The sequence below is a fragment of the Scyliorhinus canicula genome, chromosome 18 (genome assembly GCF_902713615.1).
Source record: "Scyliorhinus canicula chromosome 18, sScyCan1.1, whole genome shotgun sequence".
In the NCBI taxonomy this organism is placed as follows: domain Eukaryota; kingdom Metazoa; phylum Chordata; class Chondrichthyes; order Carcharhiniformes; family Scyliorhinidae; genus Scyliorhinus; species Scyliorhinus canicula.
The window spans coordinates 65,580,977-65,601,478 of NC_052163.1; the positions used below are offsets into that span (position 1 = coordinate 65,580,977).

The 20,502-nt window shown below is 48.1% G+C and overlaps 1 protein-coding gene across 4 annotated transcripts in view; it reads right to left on the bottom strand.

Annotated features, from left to right (window-relative positions):
- The window catches only part of pik3cg (phosphatidylinositol-4,5-bisphosphate 3-kinase, catalytic subunit gamma), a 77,600-nt gene that overhangs the window by 9,761 nt on the left and 47,337 nt on the right, over nucleotides 1-20,502 (bottom strand). For all 4 annotated transcript variants that reach the window (XM_038777739.1, XM_038777740.1, XM_038777741.1 and 1 more), the window contains 2 exons: nucleotides 11,209-11,320; nucleotides 293-450 (listed from right to left, as the gene is read on the bottom strand). In XM_038777739.1, the coding sequence (XP_038633667.1) occupies nucleotides 293-450; nucleotides 11,209-11,320 (270 nt within the window). The remainder of the gene's footprint in view (nucleotides 1-292; nucleotides 451-11,208; nucleotides 11,321-20,502) is intronic.

The following is a 20,502-nucleotide window of genomic DNA, read 5'->3' on the forward strand; positions in this document are numbered from 1 at the left end:
TGCAATTGAATGTAATGGGGTGATGGTTAAATTCTCTCTTGTTGGAGATGGTCATTGCATGGCACTTGTGTGGCACAAATTTTATTTGCCACTTGTCAGCCCAAGTCTGGATGTTGTCCAGGACTTTCTGCATTTGGGCATGGACTGTTTCAGTATCTGAGGGGTTGCGAATGGTGCTGAACATTGTGCAATCATCAGCGAATATCCCCACTTCTGATCTTATGATGGAAGGAAGGTGTACCTGGAGTCACTGCGCGATATGGTAGGTGATGCCAGCATTCGATATACGCACCTGAAACTTCTGGAAGTGTCGGCTTGTCTTCTTGCCAGATGTGCCCATCACAAAGAGAAAGTCAGGAGTCAGAACAAAGGGGACTCTTTCCTTATTGATCCCCAGGAAGCTTTTATAGTTTCCAAGGATATGACCAAAATCAATGTGGAAAAGATTTCCTGAATGGAATAAAGCAGAAACGTGTCAATTTATTTTTATTATTACCAACGTAAGTGTACTTTTCACAATTCTCTCATGATTGTTAATGAGTCTCAGAGCAAACTAACCAGCAGGAAGATCAGTAACTAAAAGGGTTGCCCCCTTGTGGTAGTGTCACCTCTGGGTGTCTTGACTGCCCATTGGTCGTGTCCAATTCTGTGTGTTCATTAGCTGTATGTCTGCATGTCAGGATGTCTCTTGTGCTCCCTCTAGTGTAAACTTAGTCTTAGTGTATTTACATTAACCCCCGTGTATTTACAGTGATACATATCACCACATCCCCCCTTTTTCGTGTTACACATTTTCTGTACAGTGTGAAAGAAAATTGAACAAAATAGGTAGACAAGTGATGACATGCACAAATCATGATAACACCGATGACGACACAATACCAAACAATATGCATGAGTCCAAAGTTCATGAATTAATATGGTCGAGTGGCTTTCTTGTTTTGTTATTGAAGTGTCGATGTTGATGTTGTCATTTCCTTGTGAATGCCGTCAGCGTCCCTGTGCTTAAGGAACCAAGAAGTCATCAGGTGTTCAAATGGTCAAATCACTGCGTTCTCTGATTTGGACTCTTTTTTTCTATGCTTGTGGTAGCGATGCAGTATGTCATCTTTCCTGTCTGACCTGGACTGGCGTCTGTGTTTGCAGTATTGATGCCATATGTCAGCTGCCTTGAAAGCTGGTTTGCTTGTTCGTAGTGGAGCAAACTCATCTGCCTTGAAAGCTGGTTTGCTTGTTCGTAGTGGAGCAAACTCATCTGCCTTGAAAGCTGGTCTGCTTGTTTGTAGTGGAGCAAACTTGAATCGGTGAGATTTGCTGTCATGCCATGGTATGGCTGTACTCTTGCCAGTGTTAGGAGCTGTGCTGTTACATTGTCCTGCATTTGCAGAGTTGCACCACGTCGTGCCAGTCGCTGTTCCGTTGTTGTTGATTTTGTCATGCTTGTTGTTGACATTGGTGCCTTTGGTACTCTTCTTGTTGTTGTCGGTGTTGTCGTCTTTGTAGATTTTGTTGTTGTGTTTGTTGCATCAATGACCACCCCGAGTGGATAATGCGAGTCCTTCACAAAGTTACTTGTGTCATTGTCCTTTGTGGCATCTGCTGTTTCATTGAGCGTGCCGTCTCTGACTCCTCGGCGCTCCCCGTCCGGAGTCATGTCCGGTTCACTGGAATCATCTTTGGCTTGTCGATGCTCCCCGTCTGGAGTCCTTTCTGGTTCACCTGAATCAGCTTTGGTTTCTTGACACTCCCCGTCCGGAGTCATTTCAGGTTCACTTCAATCATCTGAGGTGTCACTTGAATCATCTGAGGTGTCTTGATGCTCCCCGTCCAGAGTCAAAACGTTCAGGAATGCATTGTCTTGTGGAGAGGCTCGAGTGGATGAGGTTTGAATTAACGTGGTGTCACCGGAGTCACTAGTAGTCTCACTTTGATTTTCGAGTGCCTCTATACATACTAGTTGAGATCCGTCAGTCTCGCTGAGATGTCGCACATCTTGTATGGGAATTGTGAAACCTTTGTCACTTGTCGCACATACAGTGGGTAGACCTTCAGTGTCTTCTTGTTGGTTAGATGAGTTGGATAGACTGTCAGAGTCTTCTTCTGGTGGCTCAAATAATCTGGGTAGACTGTCATAGTCTTTTTGTTGTTCACGTGAGTGTGGTAGACTGTCATAGTCATCTTGCTGTGCACTTGAGCGTGGAGACTTGCATCGTCTGCTGCTGGTTGCTCAGGTAAGGTCGCTAGACCTTCATGGTCTTGTTCATGCAAGGGACTGCGCTCTGGAGTCTTGCATTGTTTCCATCGTGGAGTCTGTCAACGAGCTCGCTGCGGAGGCTTCTACCACTCTCTCTGTGTGGAGTCATGCAGTGGTCTCGCTGTGGAGTCGATCTGAGCGCTCTCAATGGAGTCGTGCAGTGGTCTCGTTGTGGAGTCTTTCTGTGTTCTCTGTGTGGAGACATGCAGTGATCTCGCTGTGGAGTCTGTCATTGCCTTCTGTGCGGAGTCAGGGACTCTTCGTGGTGCATGGACCACTCTCTGTGTGAAGTCAGGGACTCTTCGTGGTGCGTGGACCACCCTCTGTGTGGAGTCGGGGACTCTTCGTGGTGCGTGGACCACTCTCTGTGTGGAGTCGCGGACTCTTCGTGGTGCGTGGACCACTCTCTGTGTGGAGTCAGGGACTCTTCGTGGTGCGTGGACCACTGGTGTGGCGTCAGGCCGCTCTCTGTGGGCTAGTACCTCTCTCTGTCTCTTGGCATCAGGCCGCTCTCTGTGGGATTGTACCTCTCTCTGTCTCTTGGCATCAGGCCGCTCTCTGTGGGATTGTACCGCTCTCTGTCTCTTGGCGTCAGGCTGCTCTCAGTGGGCGTGTACCTCTCTCTGTCTCTTGGCATCAGGCCGCTCTCTGTGGGATTGTACCTCTCTCTGTCTCTTGGCATCAGGCCGCTCTCTGTGGGATTGTACCGCTCTCGGTCTCTTGGCGTCAGGCTGCTCTCTGTGGGATTGTACCTCTCTCTGTCTCTTGGCATCAGGCCGCTCTCTGTGGGATTGTACCTCTCTCTGTCTCTTGGCATCAGGCCGCTCTCTGTGGGATTGTACCTCTCTCTGTCTCTTGGCATCAGGCCGCTCTCTGTGGGATTGTACCTCTCTCTGTCTCTTGGCATCAGGCCACTCTCTGTGGGATTGTACCGCTCTCTGTCTCTTGGTGTCAGGCCGCTCTCTGTGGGCTAGTACCGCTCTCTGTCTCTTGGCGTCAGGCTGCTCTCTGTGGGATTGTACCGCTCTCTGTCTCTTGGCATCAGGCTGCTCTCTGTGGGATTGTACCTCTCTCTGTCTCTTGGCATCAGGCTGCTCTCAGTGGGCGTGTACCTCTCTCTGTCTCTTGGCTTCAGGCCGCAGCAGAATCCTGTACTCACGGGTCGGGATGTCGTCTATGCTGGGCTGAGGATCTTCAAATCCGAAGAACCCATCCATGACTGTGTCGGATTCTTCAATGTAGAACACATCTCGTTGCGGTTCGGATTTGGTACTGAGGTTGCCACGTCCAATGATGAAATCATCTTCCAAGTCGTGGTCTTCAAGGACCATATCATCACTTTTTGTGTCGGAGCTGTCATTGTGCTCGCTATGTCCAAGGAAGAACTCAACGTCTGAGTCGTAGTATTCAAGGACTAAATCATCTCTTAGAGTGGTGCTAACTGCTTGTTGCAGGGTTCTGCAGGGGTTACTTTCAGCAACTGGTCGAAGTTCAGGCATTGTGCTGTTGTTCCATGTGAAAGAATTGTGTTTTGTGGCTTTAAAACTGTTTTTCACTTTTTTTGGACAATGCCCCTAATGGGCATTGGTCCAAGGCCTCTGACGTCATGATGCTTGTGACGTAGAGCGTAGGAATGGATTGGGCATGCGCAAATTGCTTTTCCTTTATTGTGCGTGCTTTGCGCAACTGCGTATGTGTGGCTTCTCCTGCATGCGCGGCTTCTCGCGCATGCGCAAAAGATTGTTTTGCCGGTTCGCGTCTTCTGGGGAACTGCGCATGTGCGGCTCCTTTCTCAAGATGGCTGCCAATCAAAATTGCCGTTTTCCTCTGCTGCAAGACTATCTGTGCCTCGTTGTGAGTATAGGCTCCAGTTTTACCGATTTTGTTTTCTGTTCCCCTCGCAGTAGTTTTCAAACTTGTCCAGGACTGTCTGGAAGTGTCTCTTGTCTTGCCCTTTGGAGTACCTGAAGGAGTTGAAGATTTCTGTTGCACTTTCACCCACAATGGTGAGGTGATCTATCTTCTCAGCATCAGCCACGCCATCTCGGTCGGATGCTACCATGTAGATCTGCTTGAAAGCACGCCAGTTGGCACAGAGATTGCCGTGGTACCTGAGCTGCTGAAGAACCGGAATCTCGAACATCTTGCCTGGTGCTGTTGCTGGTAGTCACGGATCTTGAGTTGAACTATACAGATTCAACAGGCACTACTGGTACCATGATGTGTTATGTTCCTTCATGTAGCATAAGCTGCTTCCTTGATTTTTTGCTCTGACAAAGGAAGGTTCAGACTTGGAGATAGGTTTAACACATTTATTGAACAGTTAACAATTTTCATACTTGAGTTCAACTCTCCTGCTAATCTTACTATAGTAACTCAATCTAACTAACCAGTCTGCTCTAAGCCATGCGGTGGGTGTGATGCTTCTGATCTGCTCCTGTCCTTCTCTCTGAGTGTCGCTTGTGGAAAGAGAAAGAGCATATGTGCCCTGTCCTTTTATATGGGTTGCCCCCTTGTGGTAGTGTCACCTCTGGGTGTCTTGACTGCCCATTGGTCGTGTCCTATTCTATGTGTTCATTAGTTGTATGTCTGCATGTCATGATGTCTCTGGTGCTCCCTCTAGTGTTCACTTAGTCTTAGTGTATTTACATTGACCCCCCGTGTATTTACAGTGATGCACATCACCACACTGGCAAGGGTGGAGAATTTGGCGCGCTATCCACTGCCAGCGGGATAATCTACTCCCGTGCTTGTCAATGGGATTGCTACTTGAAGACACACCACGCTGCTGGGAAACCTACGGGCGGGGGTGCGCTGCTGGCCGGACCAGAGAATCCCACCACCAGCAAACAGCCAGAGAATTCCGGCCGTGGGAAAGCTTTTTCAAATGAGCCAACACAGCTACAATGGAACAAATGGCCTCCTTCAGCATTGTATGATTGTATGAAAACCAAACCTGCACTGTCAAATGTTTAGCCTATACCGAAGGTTTACAGGAAGTAAATTACAAGGTAAAAACAGAATATGCTGGATAAGCTCAGCAGGTCTGGCAGCAACTGTGGAGAGAGAAACAGGAGTTTGACTCTGCAGTAAAGTCAGGCAGACTCCAATTGTTAAAGCTGCCAGACCTGCTGAATTTTTCACAACATTTTTCTGCTTTTCTTTCAGATTTCCAGTATCCACAGTATTTTGCTTCTATTTTGTTAAGTTACAAGTCTATTGACCCAAAAGTTAATAAGATTTGGGAATCACATTGAAGTGGAGAGTGCTAAAGGAGCCAAGGGACAGAAACTCAAGTGTATATCTGCAGAGAGAAAGATGAGCCATGTGGTGAGTAAGTGGAGTTGATCTACAGTATTGTTTGCCTTTCTATTCCTTTTGCTATTCTTTTTTAAATGTTCTTATGCTCTAGATTTTGTAATATCCTGTGCTAGTTGCACCGGATGGACTGCAATATGCTGTGCTAGTGGACCGGATGGACTACACCCCCTGGTCCTAAAAGAGATAGCTGAGGAATTTATGGAGGCATTAGTGATGATCTTTCAGGAATCACTGGAGGCAGGAAGGGTACCAGAGGACTGAAAGGAGGCTAATGTAATACCACTGTTTAAGAAGGAGGGAGACAGAAGACGGGAAATTATAGGCCAGTTAGCCTGACTTCGGTCATTGGTAAGATTTTAGAGTCTGTTATTAAAGATGAGATCGCGAAGCACTTGGAAGTGCATGGTAAAATAGGACTGACAGCACGGCTTTGTCAAAGGGAGGTCGTGTCTGACAAATCTGTTAGAGTCCTTCGAGGAGGTAACATGGAAGTTAGACAAAGGAGAACCAGTGGACGTGATTTATTTGAATTTCCAGAAGGCCTTTGGCAAGGTGCCACATAGGAGACTTAAGTATGTTAAGAGCTCATGGTGATCCTGGCATGGATAGAGGATTGGCTGACTGGCAGAAGGCAGAGAGTGGGGATAAAGGGGTCTTTTTCAGGATGGCAGCCGGTGACGAATGGTGTACCTCAGGGGTCTGTGCTGGGACCACAACATTTCACAATATACATTAATTATCTGCAAGAAGGAACTGAAGGCACTGTTGCTAAGTTTGCAGATGATACAAAGATCTGTAGAGGGACGGGTAGTATTGAGGAAGCAAGGGGACTGCAGAAGGACTTGGACAAGCTGGGAGAGTCAGCAATGAAGTGGCAAATGAAATACAATGTGGAAAAGTGTGAGGTTATGCACTTTGGAAGGAGAAATTTAGGCAGAGACTATTTTCTAAATGGGGTAATGCTTCGGAAAGCAGAAGCACAAAGGGACTTGGGAGTCCTTGTTCACGATTCTCTTAAGGTTAACGTGCAGGTTCAGTCGGCAGTTCGGAAGGCAAATGCAATGTTAGCATTCATGTCAAGAGGGCTAGAATACAGGGCAGCACGGTGGTGCAGTGGTAGCGTTGCAGTCTCACGGCGCTGAGGTCCCAGGTTCGATCCCGGCTCTGGGTCACTGTCCGTGTGGAGTTTGCACATTCTCCCCATGTTTGCGTGGGTTTCGCCCCCACAACCCAAAAGATGTGCAAGGGTAGGTGGATTGAACACGCTAAATTGGCCCTTAATTGGAAAAAATTGGGTACTCTAAATTTTTTTTTTGAAAGAGGGCGAGAATACAAGGGATTTACTTCTGAGGCTGTATAAAGCTCAGGTCAGACCCCATTTGGAGTATTATAAGCAGTTTTGGGCCCCGCATCTAAGAAAGGATGTGCTGGCCTTGGAAACGGTGCAGAGGAGGCTCACAAGAATGATCCCTGGAATGAAGAACTTGTCGTATGAGGAATGTTTGAGGACTCTGGGTCTGTACTCGTTGGGGTTTAGAAGGATGAGGGGGGATCTTATTAAAACTTACCGGATACTACGTGGCCTGGATCGAGTGGACATGGAGAGGATGTTTCCACTTGTAGGAAAAACAAGAACCAGAGGACACCATCTCAGACTAAAGGGACAATCCTTTAAAACAGAGATGAAGAGGAATTTTTCAGCCACAGGATGGTGAAGCTGTGGAACTCTTTACCTCAGAAGGCTGTGGAGGCCAATTCACTGAGTGTCTTTAAGACAAAGATAGATAGGTTCTTGATTAATAAGGGGATCGGGGGTTATGGGGAGAAGGCAGGAGAATGGGGATGAGAAAATATCTGCCATGATTGAATGGCAGAGCAAACTCGATGGGCCGAGTGGCCTAATTCTGCTCCTATGTCTTATGGCCTTACACACTGCACCCAAACTCCATAAAAACAAGGAAAAACCAATAGTAGAAAAGCTCAAATATAATTATCACAGAAAAGTGAACATCATTGTTTAGAAAAGCAATTTGAATTAAAGCTTTTTCAAAAAATTTGCTGTTTTCAGTGCAATTAACAGGGCAATATCGTTCCTGTAATTCGGTTGTACCAGAGTCCCCCATTTGTGACAAGGGATCACTACCACTGGCCCACTTCACTTAACTTGTGCACAGATGTATGAGTGAGCAAATGATCTGAGTCGCTGACTCGTCAGACAGCAAGCTCCCCAGTGTGTGCTGATCCATTGCGTGGGGATCAGAGTGGAGATGGGCCAGTGATGGCAGAGGAGAGGAGGAATGGGAATACCAGGCTAATCCCATGGAATGCCTCTCTGTGACTGGTTCAGCAGCAGCATGGACCCGGCTGTCAGTCTATTTGGTCAGCGATCGATAAAGGGGTGGAATAATGTAAAAATAAAGGAAAATATGAGATTACATTCAGACATTTAAAGGCCACTCTTTGCCTGTTGTGTCAAAGAACATAAGAGATAAGAGCAGGATTGGGCCTACTTGACCATTAAGCCGGTTTTGCCATTCACTAAGGTGATGGATTAGCTTCTACCTCACACCATAATCACAGAAGATCCCCCTACGTCTTGGTATAGACATTAGTTGAGCCCCTACAGTCCTCTGTTGTAGTGAACTCCAAAAGATCACAACATGTGGAGTGAAACAGTTTCTCCTCACTTCAGTCTGAAACAGCCGACCCCTCCTTCTGAGTTTGTGAGCCCAAGTTTCAGACTGGAAAAATCATCCCAGCATCTACCCTGTCAAGCCTTCGATGAATTGGAGATGTTTCAAGGAGAGTGTGCTAAGAATTTTGTCCCCTTGCTCCTAAAGGCTATCCATGCTGCTGCTTACATACCAATCCTGTTGGATGATTTTCACACCTACTCTATGTTGCCGTTTGTACACATTTCCAATGTTGCTGCTTATACAACAATATATACCACAGTTTCCGCACTCACTGATTGGCTTATGCGATAGTAATAACCTGCCACTGGCTCGTCTCACCAGCCAGTTAGCTCTCCTCTTCCTCGGTCAGTAATTCATTCTGGGCTTAGTTCTGGCTTAGTGAGCAGCAGCAGCCCAAGTGTATTGCACTCATAAAAGGTATTTCCATCATTACTATTCGTAATGTAACCAGAATAAATCAATTTATAGCTTTTAAGATAATTTCTATTTGTTAAACAGGCCAATTGCAGTCAAGTGAATCACAGAATTGTTGCAGCACTATTTGGCCCATCATATCTGCTCCGGCTCTCCAAATGAGTATCATGACTTAGTGTATTCCCCTGCCTTTTCCCAGTACATTGTTTCTATTCAAATAACCATCTAATTCCCTCTTGAATGTGTTATGGGCCAGGGTTTAGAGAACCCCAAAGTGTATCATGGAGTTTACCTGACTCACAACTTTTAATTGATTGTGGTATGGGGAGCACACGGGCCACTCTACACGTGTGGTACAGCAGAAATGGAAAAGTATTTTTTCAAACAAAACAATGTTTATTCTATGAACTCAAGTTAACCTTTCTAAAACATACAGTGAACATCTTAGCAACCATCAATTCAAATACAATTCCCAAAAAATACAACACTAAGTAATCCTTTAAGCTTTCCTTTTAACATCCATAAGACTTAAAACACCTTTTACCAGAAGCACATCAGGTTAAAGTCACTACTGTTATTAGTTTTAAATCACCAGGATCGATTTACATTCTTTAGATTACAGAGAGAGAGACTCATACACCTTCTGGCTGTGACTGCAGCTATCCAGCTCTGAAAACGAAACTAAAACACACCCTGCAGCAAACAGCCTAAAACGAAAGTAAAAGGTTGACAGACAGCCCAGCTCCACCCACTCTCTGACATCACTGCAGTAATATGAGCAGTCAAACATTTCTTAAAGTGACATTCTCATGACAAATGCCTCGATTGAACCTGCCTCCACCACACTCCCAGGCAATGCATTCCAGACCCGGACCATTCCCTGTGCTGTGTGAAAAGGTTTTTTCTTCCATCACATATGGGATTTTTGCAAATTAATTTAAATCTGTGCCCTCATTCTCGATCCTTTTATGAGCGGTAATAGTTTCCCCCTATCTACTCTGTCCAGCTCCCTCATGATTTTGAACATCCCTATCAAATCTCCTCTTCTCTCCAAGGAGAACAGTCCCAACCTCTCCAATCTATCCTCATAACTGAGGTTTCTCCTCCCTGGAAACATTCCTGTGCACTCTCCACTCTCTCAAATGCGGGAGCCCAGAACTGGACATAATATTCTAGCTGAGGTCTAACCAGTGTCTTGTATAAGTTCAGCTACGACAGGAGCCTGGATTGGGAGTGGACAGGTTATAGCACTCTGGGGTGCATTGCCTTATCCTGTACACACCAGACATCCACTTACAGAAACTTTGTTCACAGGAGAGGGCTCTTTCAGATACGAACGCTGGTTTGATTTTCATCTTTCTCTTTGACTAGCCAGGAGATACTAAAACTGATTGTAATGACTAGGATGGTACTCCCTTATAGAGAAGACTAAGGGTAGCTTTAATAGAGCTGTTCAGAATTATGCTGAGTGTTTATACATTTATGATAACCGTTCCAAAATAAACAGGAGGGAGGTGAGGAGAAACCTCTTTGGCAGCTGATTTTACAATTTGAAATCTGCTTCCTGAAAAGACAATGGAAACAGATTTATAGTAACTTTCACAAGGAAATTGAATAAATGTTTCAAGAAGGAAAAGATTTGTAGGTGTACGGGGAAAGAGGAGGGTGGCAGAGAATATAGACAGCTCTTTTCAAACAGCCCTCAATCTGCCGAATTGTTTCCTTGTTGCTGAATGATTTTATCTTCCTCCAAACCTCTTTTCTTCCAATGTTGCCCTGTTAATTCATAGAATCCCTATAGTGCAAGAGGCCATTCAGCCCATCGAGTCTGCACTGACCCTCAGAAGAGCACCCTATCTAGACCCACTCCCCCGCCCTATGCCAGTATCCCACCTAACCTACACATCTTTGGACACTAAGGGCAATTTAGCATGGCAAATCCACCTAACCTGCACATCTTTGGCCACTATGAGGCAATTTAGCATGGCAAATCCACCTAACCTACACATCTTTGGACACAAAGGGCAATTTAGCATGGCAAATCCACTTAACCTGCACATCTTTGGACACTAAGGGCAATTTAGCATGGCAAATCCACCTAACCTACACATCTTTGGACACAAAGGGCAATTTAGCATGGCAAATCCACTTAACCTGCACATCTTTGGACACAAAGGGCAATTTAGCATGGCAAATCCACCTAACCTGCACATCTTTGGACACAAAGGGCAATTTAGCATGGCAAATCCACCTAACCTGCACATCTTTGGACTCTGGGAGGAAAGCGGAGCACCCGGAGGAAACCCACACACACACGGTGAGAACGTGCAATCTCCACAAAGACAGTCACCCGAGGCCGGAATTGAACCCGGGTCACTGGAGCTGTGAGGCAGCGGTGCTAACCACTGTGTAATCCAATATAATGCAAAAATGGAATAGAAACTTCTCAGGTTTAGTGCACTTAGCCATCAGAAGCGGAGCATATACTTCAATCACCTAATTAGACACTGAGCACTGACTTACCTGACTCTGTGATCATAATGTTGTCATTGTGCCTGTCTCCTATGCCCAGGATGTAGGTAGCAACGCAATACCCAGCACAAGAATAAACAAACCTTTCCACTGCTGATTGGAACTGCAATATCAATGAGGAATTCTTTCAGTTTGCATCGTTGAACAGCCATGTCAAATACTAAACACAACATGAGAGAACATCAAGTAAGGAGCACAGAACTGACGCAATTCAGCCAGAAAATAATGCCGGGATTGTTTGCTTCAACAGCTGAATGCTGTGTTGTCCGAGAACACAGCTGTCGACTTCCAGTGCAGATAGGTAGGAGAAGGTCACACATAAGGTGCCTCCCATTATGGTCTCTGTTTTTTGGACTTTTTAACACTGTTCTTGGGAATTTTGGTCATCAAGGCCCCTTGTATGGGATAAGGAATTTGTCGGCGGAAATACATCAATGAAGAAGGATGGTGGCAAGAAGGTTACGGGGGATATCCTTTGACAGAGCCAGTAAGCACACAAAGCTCAGCAGGAGAGAAGGCGGCAGACCCAGCCTTGGGTGTGGCCACCCACATGACAGCTGAAATGCTGACTGGGGTGATGGCACAGGAGTTTGAAAAACAGTTTGTGAAGCATTTTTTAGGAGCAGGGCAGGGTGATAATGGAAACTCTTAAGCGGTCAATTGACGAGGCACTTGGCGCCATTCAGGAGAAGCTAGAATAAACGTTGGAGGTTGAGTTGTTGGTGGTGGAGTAGAGGAACAAGACTCTGAGGGCAATGATGGATGACTTGGAGAACAGATCGAGGAGACAGAACCTCAGAGTTGTGGGATTACCGGATGGGGTACAGGGCCCGAAGCCAACTGAGTACTTTTTACAGGTGTTCATCAAGCTTTAGGGGGAGGACGGGGTGGGGTGGGGGAAGATGAGCCACCACAGCCTACAGGAGAAGGAGTGGGTTCTGCCAAGGGCCAAAGTGAATCGGGACTCGAGGTGAGAGGGAAGCATCATTCGGAGATACCAAGATGTTGGAGCAGAGTTGGAGAAGCAGCGTGCAGCATTTAATAATACAAAGTCAGCGCTATTCAGGAGTGGAGGTTCGGTTTGGAGTTCGGTACCCGACAAGGCCGAGACTGACTTTCTGGTTGAAAGATGTCAGAGGGGACGGAGGCTTTTGTAAGGAGCATGGACTTGGGATTGATTGAATAGATTCGACTGGGACTTTAATGGTTGGGAGGGGTTGGTTGGAGATGTTTTGTTGTTTGTGTATGTGTGGGATTGAGGGGGCTACGGTTGTCGGGGGTAGTAGTCAGGGTAAGAGTATGGCGAATATATGGCCCCCCTGGGAGTTCTTACGCAGTTGGAACGGGTTAGGGAGTGAATTGATGAGAATTTTTGCTTTGTTCCTTAAGCATACTGTGGTGGTATGATTTGCATAGCTGTCTGCCATTGGTGCAGAACACCGGCTTACCATTAGCCCTGGTCGGTCATGTGCCTCTCGACCGATTGGTTGAGACCAGTCATGTGACGGCTCTCCGATTGGTCGAGAGGCTGAGTTAACCACGCCACCATACCGAGGTATAAATAGTCAGAACGCCCGGCGGTTGTCCATTTTATTGTAGTCGACCGCAGGGCTAAGTTCTAGCTTATTAAAGCCTAACTTTTGTATAGCAACTTGTCTCTCGTGCAATTGATGGCTCATCACATACACCCTGGGTGGGGGAGTTACCTTTGCTGTAAAGTTTCAGCTCATAAATGGGAGTGATGTGGGGGGAGGAGCTGCGGCTTCTTGGACCTGCTTGGGCAAAGTTCAGTGAGCCTGGGAGGGGAGAGAGTGGATGGAGTTGGAGTCGTGTCTCTGGAAAGGTTTCTTCAGGTTTATGGATGGAGGGATCTGACTGGGACTAAGGGCTTTATCTTTAGGAATTGATTAGTCAGTGGGTTGGGGACGTAAGGGGGGTTTTATGTTTTTCCCCCAAGGGCAGGGGTTTGTAAATGGTATATTGTTTGTATGGATTTGTTTATTTTGTGTTTTATAAATTGAAAACTTCATTAAAAATCTTTTCCAAACAAATATAGAATACAGCTGTCACAAGAGTTAATGTGCATTGTACCAGCAGCTGCCAGACTGAGTACATGTTTGTACCTGTACCAGTTAGGGAGAGTACACCCCAGCAGGCGCAATACGACCAGCTTATTCCACCTGATAGTTATTTTTATGAGAACTTTACTTTAAACAGAAAGCGCTGGAAAATCTCAGTGGTGCAGCAGCATCTGCAGAGAGACACAGACAGAGTTAACAGGCAGGATTCCTGGTCCCGCCAGTGATGGGCTGGGCTGGTGTAGAATATGTGGGGGAAGGCGAAAAGTCCTATAAAAACAGGACACAATTGTCCGTTCCCAACTTTAATGATGGCTCGGTTGTCCTACTGCACCATGTCAGTAAAGACATTTGCATGGATTTAAATATAATGAATGCTCATTATGAAGCTTGCTTGCAAAATAACCACCCCTCCCCGTGCGCCCCCCGTGCCTCTACATTTAAAAAAATGTATTAATTTCCGGGATGTAGGCGTCGCTGATTAGGCCAGCATTTATTGCCCATCCCTAGTTGCCCTTCAGAAGGTGGTAGTGAGTTACCTTCTTGAACTGCCGCTGTCCCTGAGGTGTAGGTACACCCACTGTGCTGTTAGGGGGTGGGGGGGGGGAGGAGTTCCAGGATTTTGACCCAGTGACAGTGAAGGAATGGCCGATATATTTCCAAGTCAGGGTGGTGAGTGACTTGGAGGGGAGCCTGCAGGTGGTGGGGTTGCCAGGCATCTGCTGCTCTTGTCCTTCTAGATGTTTAGGGCGATGGGTTTGGAAGGTGCTGTCTGAGGAACCTTGGCTGCAGTGTATCTTCTACCAAATACACTGACCATTCTACAGTGCGGAAGCATTAGAGAGACTACATGAACCTTCATCTTACTCCGTCATGACTGAAGTTGACATGACTGAAGAACTACTAAAGCAGGTCCCAAGATGTCTTGGGCAACCACACATTTCTTTGAGGCTTACACTTCACTGATGTTGGCGCTGAGCAAAGAATGGTCAGGCACTGTCTTAAGATGGTTCGACACAACATTGAGTTGAGGCACATGATGAGACATCGGCGAGAAGGGTTGGCGGGGACTGAATTGTGTGAAACATGACTGACCGTGAAACAGCTCATCAGACAGAAGAGGCATACACACCAGGAGAAGTGCAATGGGTCCAAATCTATCCACATCTGTAGATATGATATAGATTGTGAACACCAGTACAACATTTGAGTTCCACAAAGTGATTACCCAGTCTGTGATTAGTCGCCCCAATCTAGAAGAGACTGTATTGTAAGCAGTGAATGAGACAAAGTTTAATGGATTAAATTGAAGGAGGTGCGAGAAACACTGCTTAACCTGAAGAGTGTTTGGGGCCTTGCAGAGTGATGAGGGAGGAGGTAAAGGGGCAGATGTTATGCCTTCACGATTGCATGGGGAGGTGCAGTGGGAATGTGATGAGGTGTGAGGTTGATAGAGGAGTTGTCCATGGTGTCATGGGGGGGCGGTCCCTATGGGAGACTGACAGACGAGGTGAGGGGAAGATATGTTTGGTGATCGCAGAAATGACGGAGGATGAACCAATGAATACGACGGATAGTGGGGTGAAAAGTGAGGACTAAGGGGACCCTATCATGGTTCTGGGGGGAGGAAGGGCAGGCAGACGTGTGGGAGATGGGTCGGACACAGTTGAGGACCCTCTCAACAACAGTGGGGGGTGGGGGGGGGGGGGGGAGACCTGCTCAGGAAAAAGGAAGACATTTCAGAAATGCCATTTGGGAAAGTAGCATCATCGGAACAGCTGAGATGGAGCAACTGTTAGAATGGGTTGGAATTCGTAAAGGGAGCAGGGTGTGAGGAGCTGTAGTCAAGATAGCTGTGCGAGTTGGAGGGTCCGGAATGAATATTTTAAAAATTATTTCACGAGACATGGGCGTTGCTGACTAGGCCTGTATTTATTGCCCAGCCCTATTTGCTCCTGAGAAGGTAGTAGTGGGCTGCCTTCTTGAACCACTGTGGTCCATATTGGTAGACAGCGCATCATCAGAAATGGAGACAGAGATGTCAAAGGAGAGTTGGTTCCTGTAAACTGACCGAACATTTTCAGCACCTCTACACTCGGCTAAGATCCCTGAACGTCCAGCACCTGAGAGTTGTTCCGGTATCTGTGAACCAGTCCGGTCGGTATCTGTGAACCAGTCCGGTATCTGTGAACCAGTCCGGTATCTGTGAACCAGTCCCGTATCTGTGAACCAGTCCGGTATCTGTGAACCAGTCCCGTACCTGTGAACCAGTCCCGTATCTGTGAACCAGTCCCGTATCTGTGAACCAGTCCCGTACCTGTGAACCAGTCCCGTATCTGTGAACCAGTCCCGTATCTGTGAACCAGTCCCGTACCTGTGAACCAGTCCGGTATCTGTGAACCAGTCCCGTACCTGTGAACCAGTCCCGTATCTGTGAACCAGTCCCGTATCTGTGAACCAGTCCGGTATCTGTGAACCAGTCCCGTATCTGTGAACCAGTCCCGTATCTGTGAACCAGTCCGGTATCTGTGAACCAGTCCGGTATCTGTGAACCAGTCCCGTACCTGTGAACCAGTCCCGTATCTGTGAACCAGTCCCGTACCTGTGAACCAGTCCGGTATCTGTGAACCAGTCCGGTATCTGTGAACCAGTCCCGTATCTGTGAACCAGTCCGGTATCTGTGAACCAGTCCGGTACCTGTGAACCAGTCCCGTACCTGTGAACCAGTCCCGTATCTGTGAACCAGTCCCGTATCTGTGAACCAGTCCGGTATCTGTGAACCAGTCCCGTATCTGTGAACCAGTCCGGTATCTGTGAACCAGTCCGGTATCTGTGAACCAGTCCCGTACTTGTGAACCAGTCCCGTATCTGTGAACCAGTCTGGTATCTGTGAACCAGTCCGGTATCTGTGAACCAGTCCCGTATCTGTGAACCAGTCCCATATCTGTGAACCAGTCCGGTATCTGTGAACCAGTCCCGTATCTGTGAACCAGTCCCGTATCTGTGAACCAGTCCCGTATCTGTGAACCAGTCCCGTATCTGTGAACCAGTCCGGTATCTGTGAACCAGTCCGGTATCTGTGAACCAGTCCGGTACCTGTGAACCAGTCCGGTATCTGTGAACCAGTCCGGTATCTGTGAACCAGTCCGGTATCTGTGAACCAGTCCGGTATCTGTGAACCAGTCCGGTATCTGTGAACCAGCCCCGTATCTGTGAACCAGTCCCGTATCTGTGAACCAGTCCCGTATCTGTGAACCAGTCCGGTATCTGTGAACCAGTCCGGTATCTGTGAACCAGTCCGGTATCTGTGAACCAGTCCCGTATCTGTGAACCAGTCCGGTATCTGTGAACCAGTCCGGTATCTGTGAACCAGTCCGGTATCTGTGAACCAGTCCCGTATCTGTGAACCAGTCCGGTATCTGTGAACCAGTCCCGTATCTGTGAACCAGTCCGGTATCTGTGAACCAGTCCGGTATCTGTGAACCAGTCCGGTATCTGTGAACCAGTCCGGTATCTGTGAACCAGCCCTGTATCTGTGAACCAGTCCGGTATCTGTGAACCAGTCCGGTATCTGTGAACCAGTCCGGTATCTGTGAACCAGTCCCGTATCTGTGAACCAGTCCGGTATCTGTGAACCAGTCCCGTATCTGTGAACCAGTCCGGTATCTGTGAACCAGTCCGGTCGATACCTGTGAACCAGTCCGGTATCTGTGAACCAGTCCGGTATCTGTGAACCAGTCCGTATCTGTGAACCAGTCCGGTATCTGTGAACCAGTCCGGTATCTGTGAACTAGTCCGGTATCTGTGAACCAGTCCCGTATCTGTGAACCAGTCCGGTATCTGTGAACCAGCCCTGTATCTGTGAACCAGTCCGGTATCTGTGAACCAGTCCCGTACCTGTGAACCAGTCCGGTATCTGTGAACCAGTCCCGTATCTGTGAACCAGTCCGGTACCTGTGAACCAGTCCCGTATCTGTGAACCAGTCCCGTATCTGTGAACCAGTCCCGTATCTGTGAACCAGTCCGGTATCTGTGAACCAGTCCCGTATCTGTGAACCAGTCCGGTATCTGTGAACCAGTCCGGTCGATACCTGTGAACCAGTCCGGTATCTGTGAACCAGTCCGGTATCTGTGAACCAGTCCGGTATCTGTGAACCAGTCCCGTATCTGTGAACCAGTCCGGTATCTGTGAACCAGTCCGGTATCTGTGAACCAGTCCGGTATCTGTGAACCAGTCCCGTATCTGTGAACCAGTCCGGTATCTGTGAACCAGTCCCGTATCTGTGAACCAGTCCGGTATCTGTGAACCAGTCCGGTATCTGTGAACCAGTCCCGTATCTGTGAACCAGTCCGGTACCTGTGAACCAGTCCCGTATCTGTGAACCAGTCCGGTATCTGTGAACCAGTCCCGTATCTGTGAACCAGTCCCGTATCTGTGAACCAGTCCGGTATCTGTGAACCAGTCCGGTATCTGTGAACCAGTCCGGTATCTGTGAACCAGTCCGGTATCTGTGAACCAGTCCGGTATCTGTGAACCAGTCCGGTATCTGTGAACCAGTCCCGTATCTGTGAACCAGTCCGGTATCTGTGAACCAGTCCCGTATCTGTGAACCAGTCCGGTATCTGTGAACCATTCCGGTCAATACCTGTGAACCAGTCCGGTATCTGTGAACCAGTCCGGTATCTGTGAACCAGTCCGGTATCTGTGAACCAGTCCGGTATCTGTGAACCAGTCCTGTACCTGTGAACCAGTCCCGTATCTGTGAACCAGTCCGGTATCTGTGAACCAGTCCGGTATCTGTGAACCAGTCCCGTATCTGTGAACCAGTCCCATATCTGTGAACCAGTCCGGTACCTGTGAACCAGTCCCGTATCTGTGAACCAGTCCCGTATCTGTGAACCAGTCCGGTATCTGTGAACCAGTCCGGTATCTGTGAACCAGTCCGGTATCTGTGAACCAGTCCGGTATCTGTGAACCAGTCCCGTATCTGTGAACCAGTCCCGTATCTGTGAACCAGTCCCGTATCTGTGAACCAGTCCCGTATCTGTGAACCAGTCCGGTATCTGTGAACCAGTCCGGTACCTGTGAACCAGTCCCGTATCTGTGAACCAGTCCCGTATCTGTGAACCAGTCCGGTATCTGTGAACCAGTCCCGTACCTGTGAACCAGTCCGGTATCTGTGAACCAGTCCCGTATCTGTGAACCAGTCCCGTATCTGTGAACCAGTCCCGTATCTGTGAACCAGTCCGGTATCTGTGAACCAGTCCCGTATCTGTGAACCAGTCCCGTATCTGTGAACCAGTCCCGTATCTGTGAACCAGTCCGGTATCTGTGAACCAGTCCGGTATCTGTGAACCAGTCCGGTATCTGTGAACCAGTCCCGTATCTGTGAACCAGTCCGGTATCTGTGAACCAGTCCCGTATCTGTGAACCAGTCCGGTATCTGTGAACCAGTCCGGTATCTGTGAACCAGTCCGGTATCTGTGAACCAGTCCGGTATCTGTGAACCAGTCCGGTATCTGTGAACCAGTCCGGTATCTGTGAACCAGTCCCGTATCTGTGAACCAGTCCGGTATCTGTGAACCAGTCCGGTACCTGTGAACCAGTCCGGTATCTGTGAACCAGTCCGGTATCTGTGAACCAGTCCGGTATCTGTGAACCAGTCCGGTACCTGTGAACCAGTCCGGTACCTGTGAACCAGTCCGGTATCTGTGAACCAGCCCTGTATCTGTGAACCAGTCCCGTATCTGTGAACCAGTCCGGTATCTGTGAACCAGTCCGGTATCTGTGAACCAGTCCCGTATCTGTGAACCAGTCCGGTATCTGTGAACCAGTCCCGTATCTGTGAACCAGTCCGGTATCTGTGAACCAGTCCGGTACCTGTGAACCAGTCCCGTACCTGTGAACCAGTCCGGTATCTGTGAACCAGTCCGGTACCTGTGAACCAGTCCGGTATCTGTGAACCAGTCCGGTATCTGTGAACCAGTCCGGTATCTGTGAACCAGTCCGGTACCTGTGAACCAGTCCGGTACCTGTGAACCAGTCCGGTATCTGTGAACCAGCCCTGTATCTGTGAGCCAGTCCCGTATCTGTGAACCAGTCCCGTATCTGTGAACCAGTCCGGTATCTGTGAACCAGTCCGGTATCTGTGAACCAGCCCTGTATCTGTGAGCCAGTCCCGTATCTGTGAACCAGTCCCGTATCTGTGAACCAGTCCCGTATCTGTGAACCAGTCCGGTATCTGTGAACCAGTCCGGTATCTGTGAACCAGTCCGGTCGATACCTGTGAACCAGTCCGGTATCTGTGAACCAGTCCGGTATCTGTGAACCAGTCCGGTATCTGTGAACCAGTCCCGTACCTGTGAACCAGTCCCGTATCTGTGAACCAGTCCGGTCGATACCTGTGAACCAGTCCGGTATCTGTGAACCAGTCCGGTACCTGTGAACCAGTCCGGTATCTGTGAACCAGTACCGGTATCTGTGAACCAGTCCGGTATCTGTGAACCACTCCTGTACCTGTGAACTAGTCCCGTATCTGTGAACCAGTCCGGTATCTGTGAACCAGTCCGGTATCTGTGAACCAGTCCCGTATCTGTGAACCAGTCCCGTATCTGTGAACCAGTCCGGTATCTGTGAACCAGTCCGGTATCTGTGAACCAGTCCCGTATCTGTGAACCAGTCCGGTATCTGTGAACCAGTCCCGTATCTGTGAACCAGTCCGGTATCTGTGAACCAGTCCCATATCTGTGAACCAGTCCCGTATCTGTGAACCAGTCCCGTATCTGTGAACCAGTCCCGTATCTGTGAACCAGTCCCGTATCTGTGAACCAGTCCGGTATCTGTGAACCAGTCCGGTATCTGTGAACCAGTCCGGTATCTGTGAACCAGTCCGGTATCTGTGAACCAGTCCGGTATCTGTGAACCAGTCCGGTATCTGTGAACCAGTCCGGTATCTGTGAACCAGTCCCGTATCTGTGAACCAGTCCGGTATCTGTGAACCAGTCCCGTATCTGTGAACCAGTCCCGTATCTGTGAACCAGTCCGGTATCTGTGAACCAGTCCGGTATCTGTGAACCAGTCCCGTATCTGTGAACCAGTCCGGTATCTGTGAACCAGTCCGGTATCTGTGAACCAGTCCGGTATCTGTGAACCAGTCCGGTATCTGTGAACCAGTCCCGTATCTGTGAACCAGTCCCGTATCTGTGA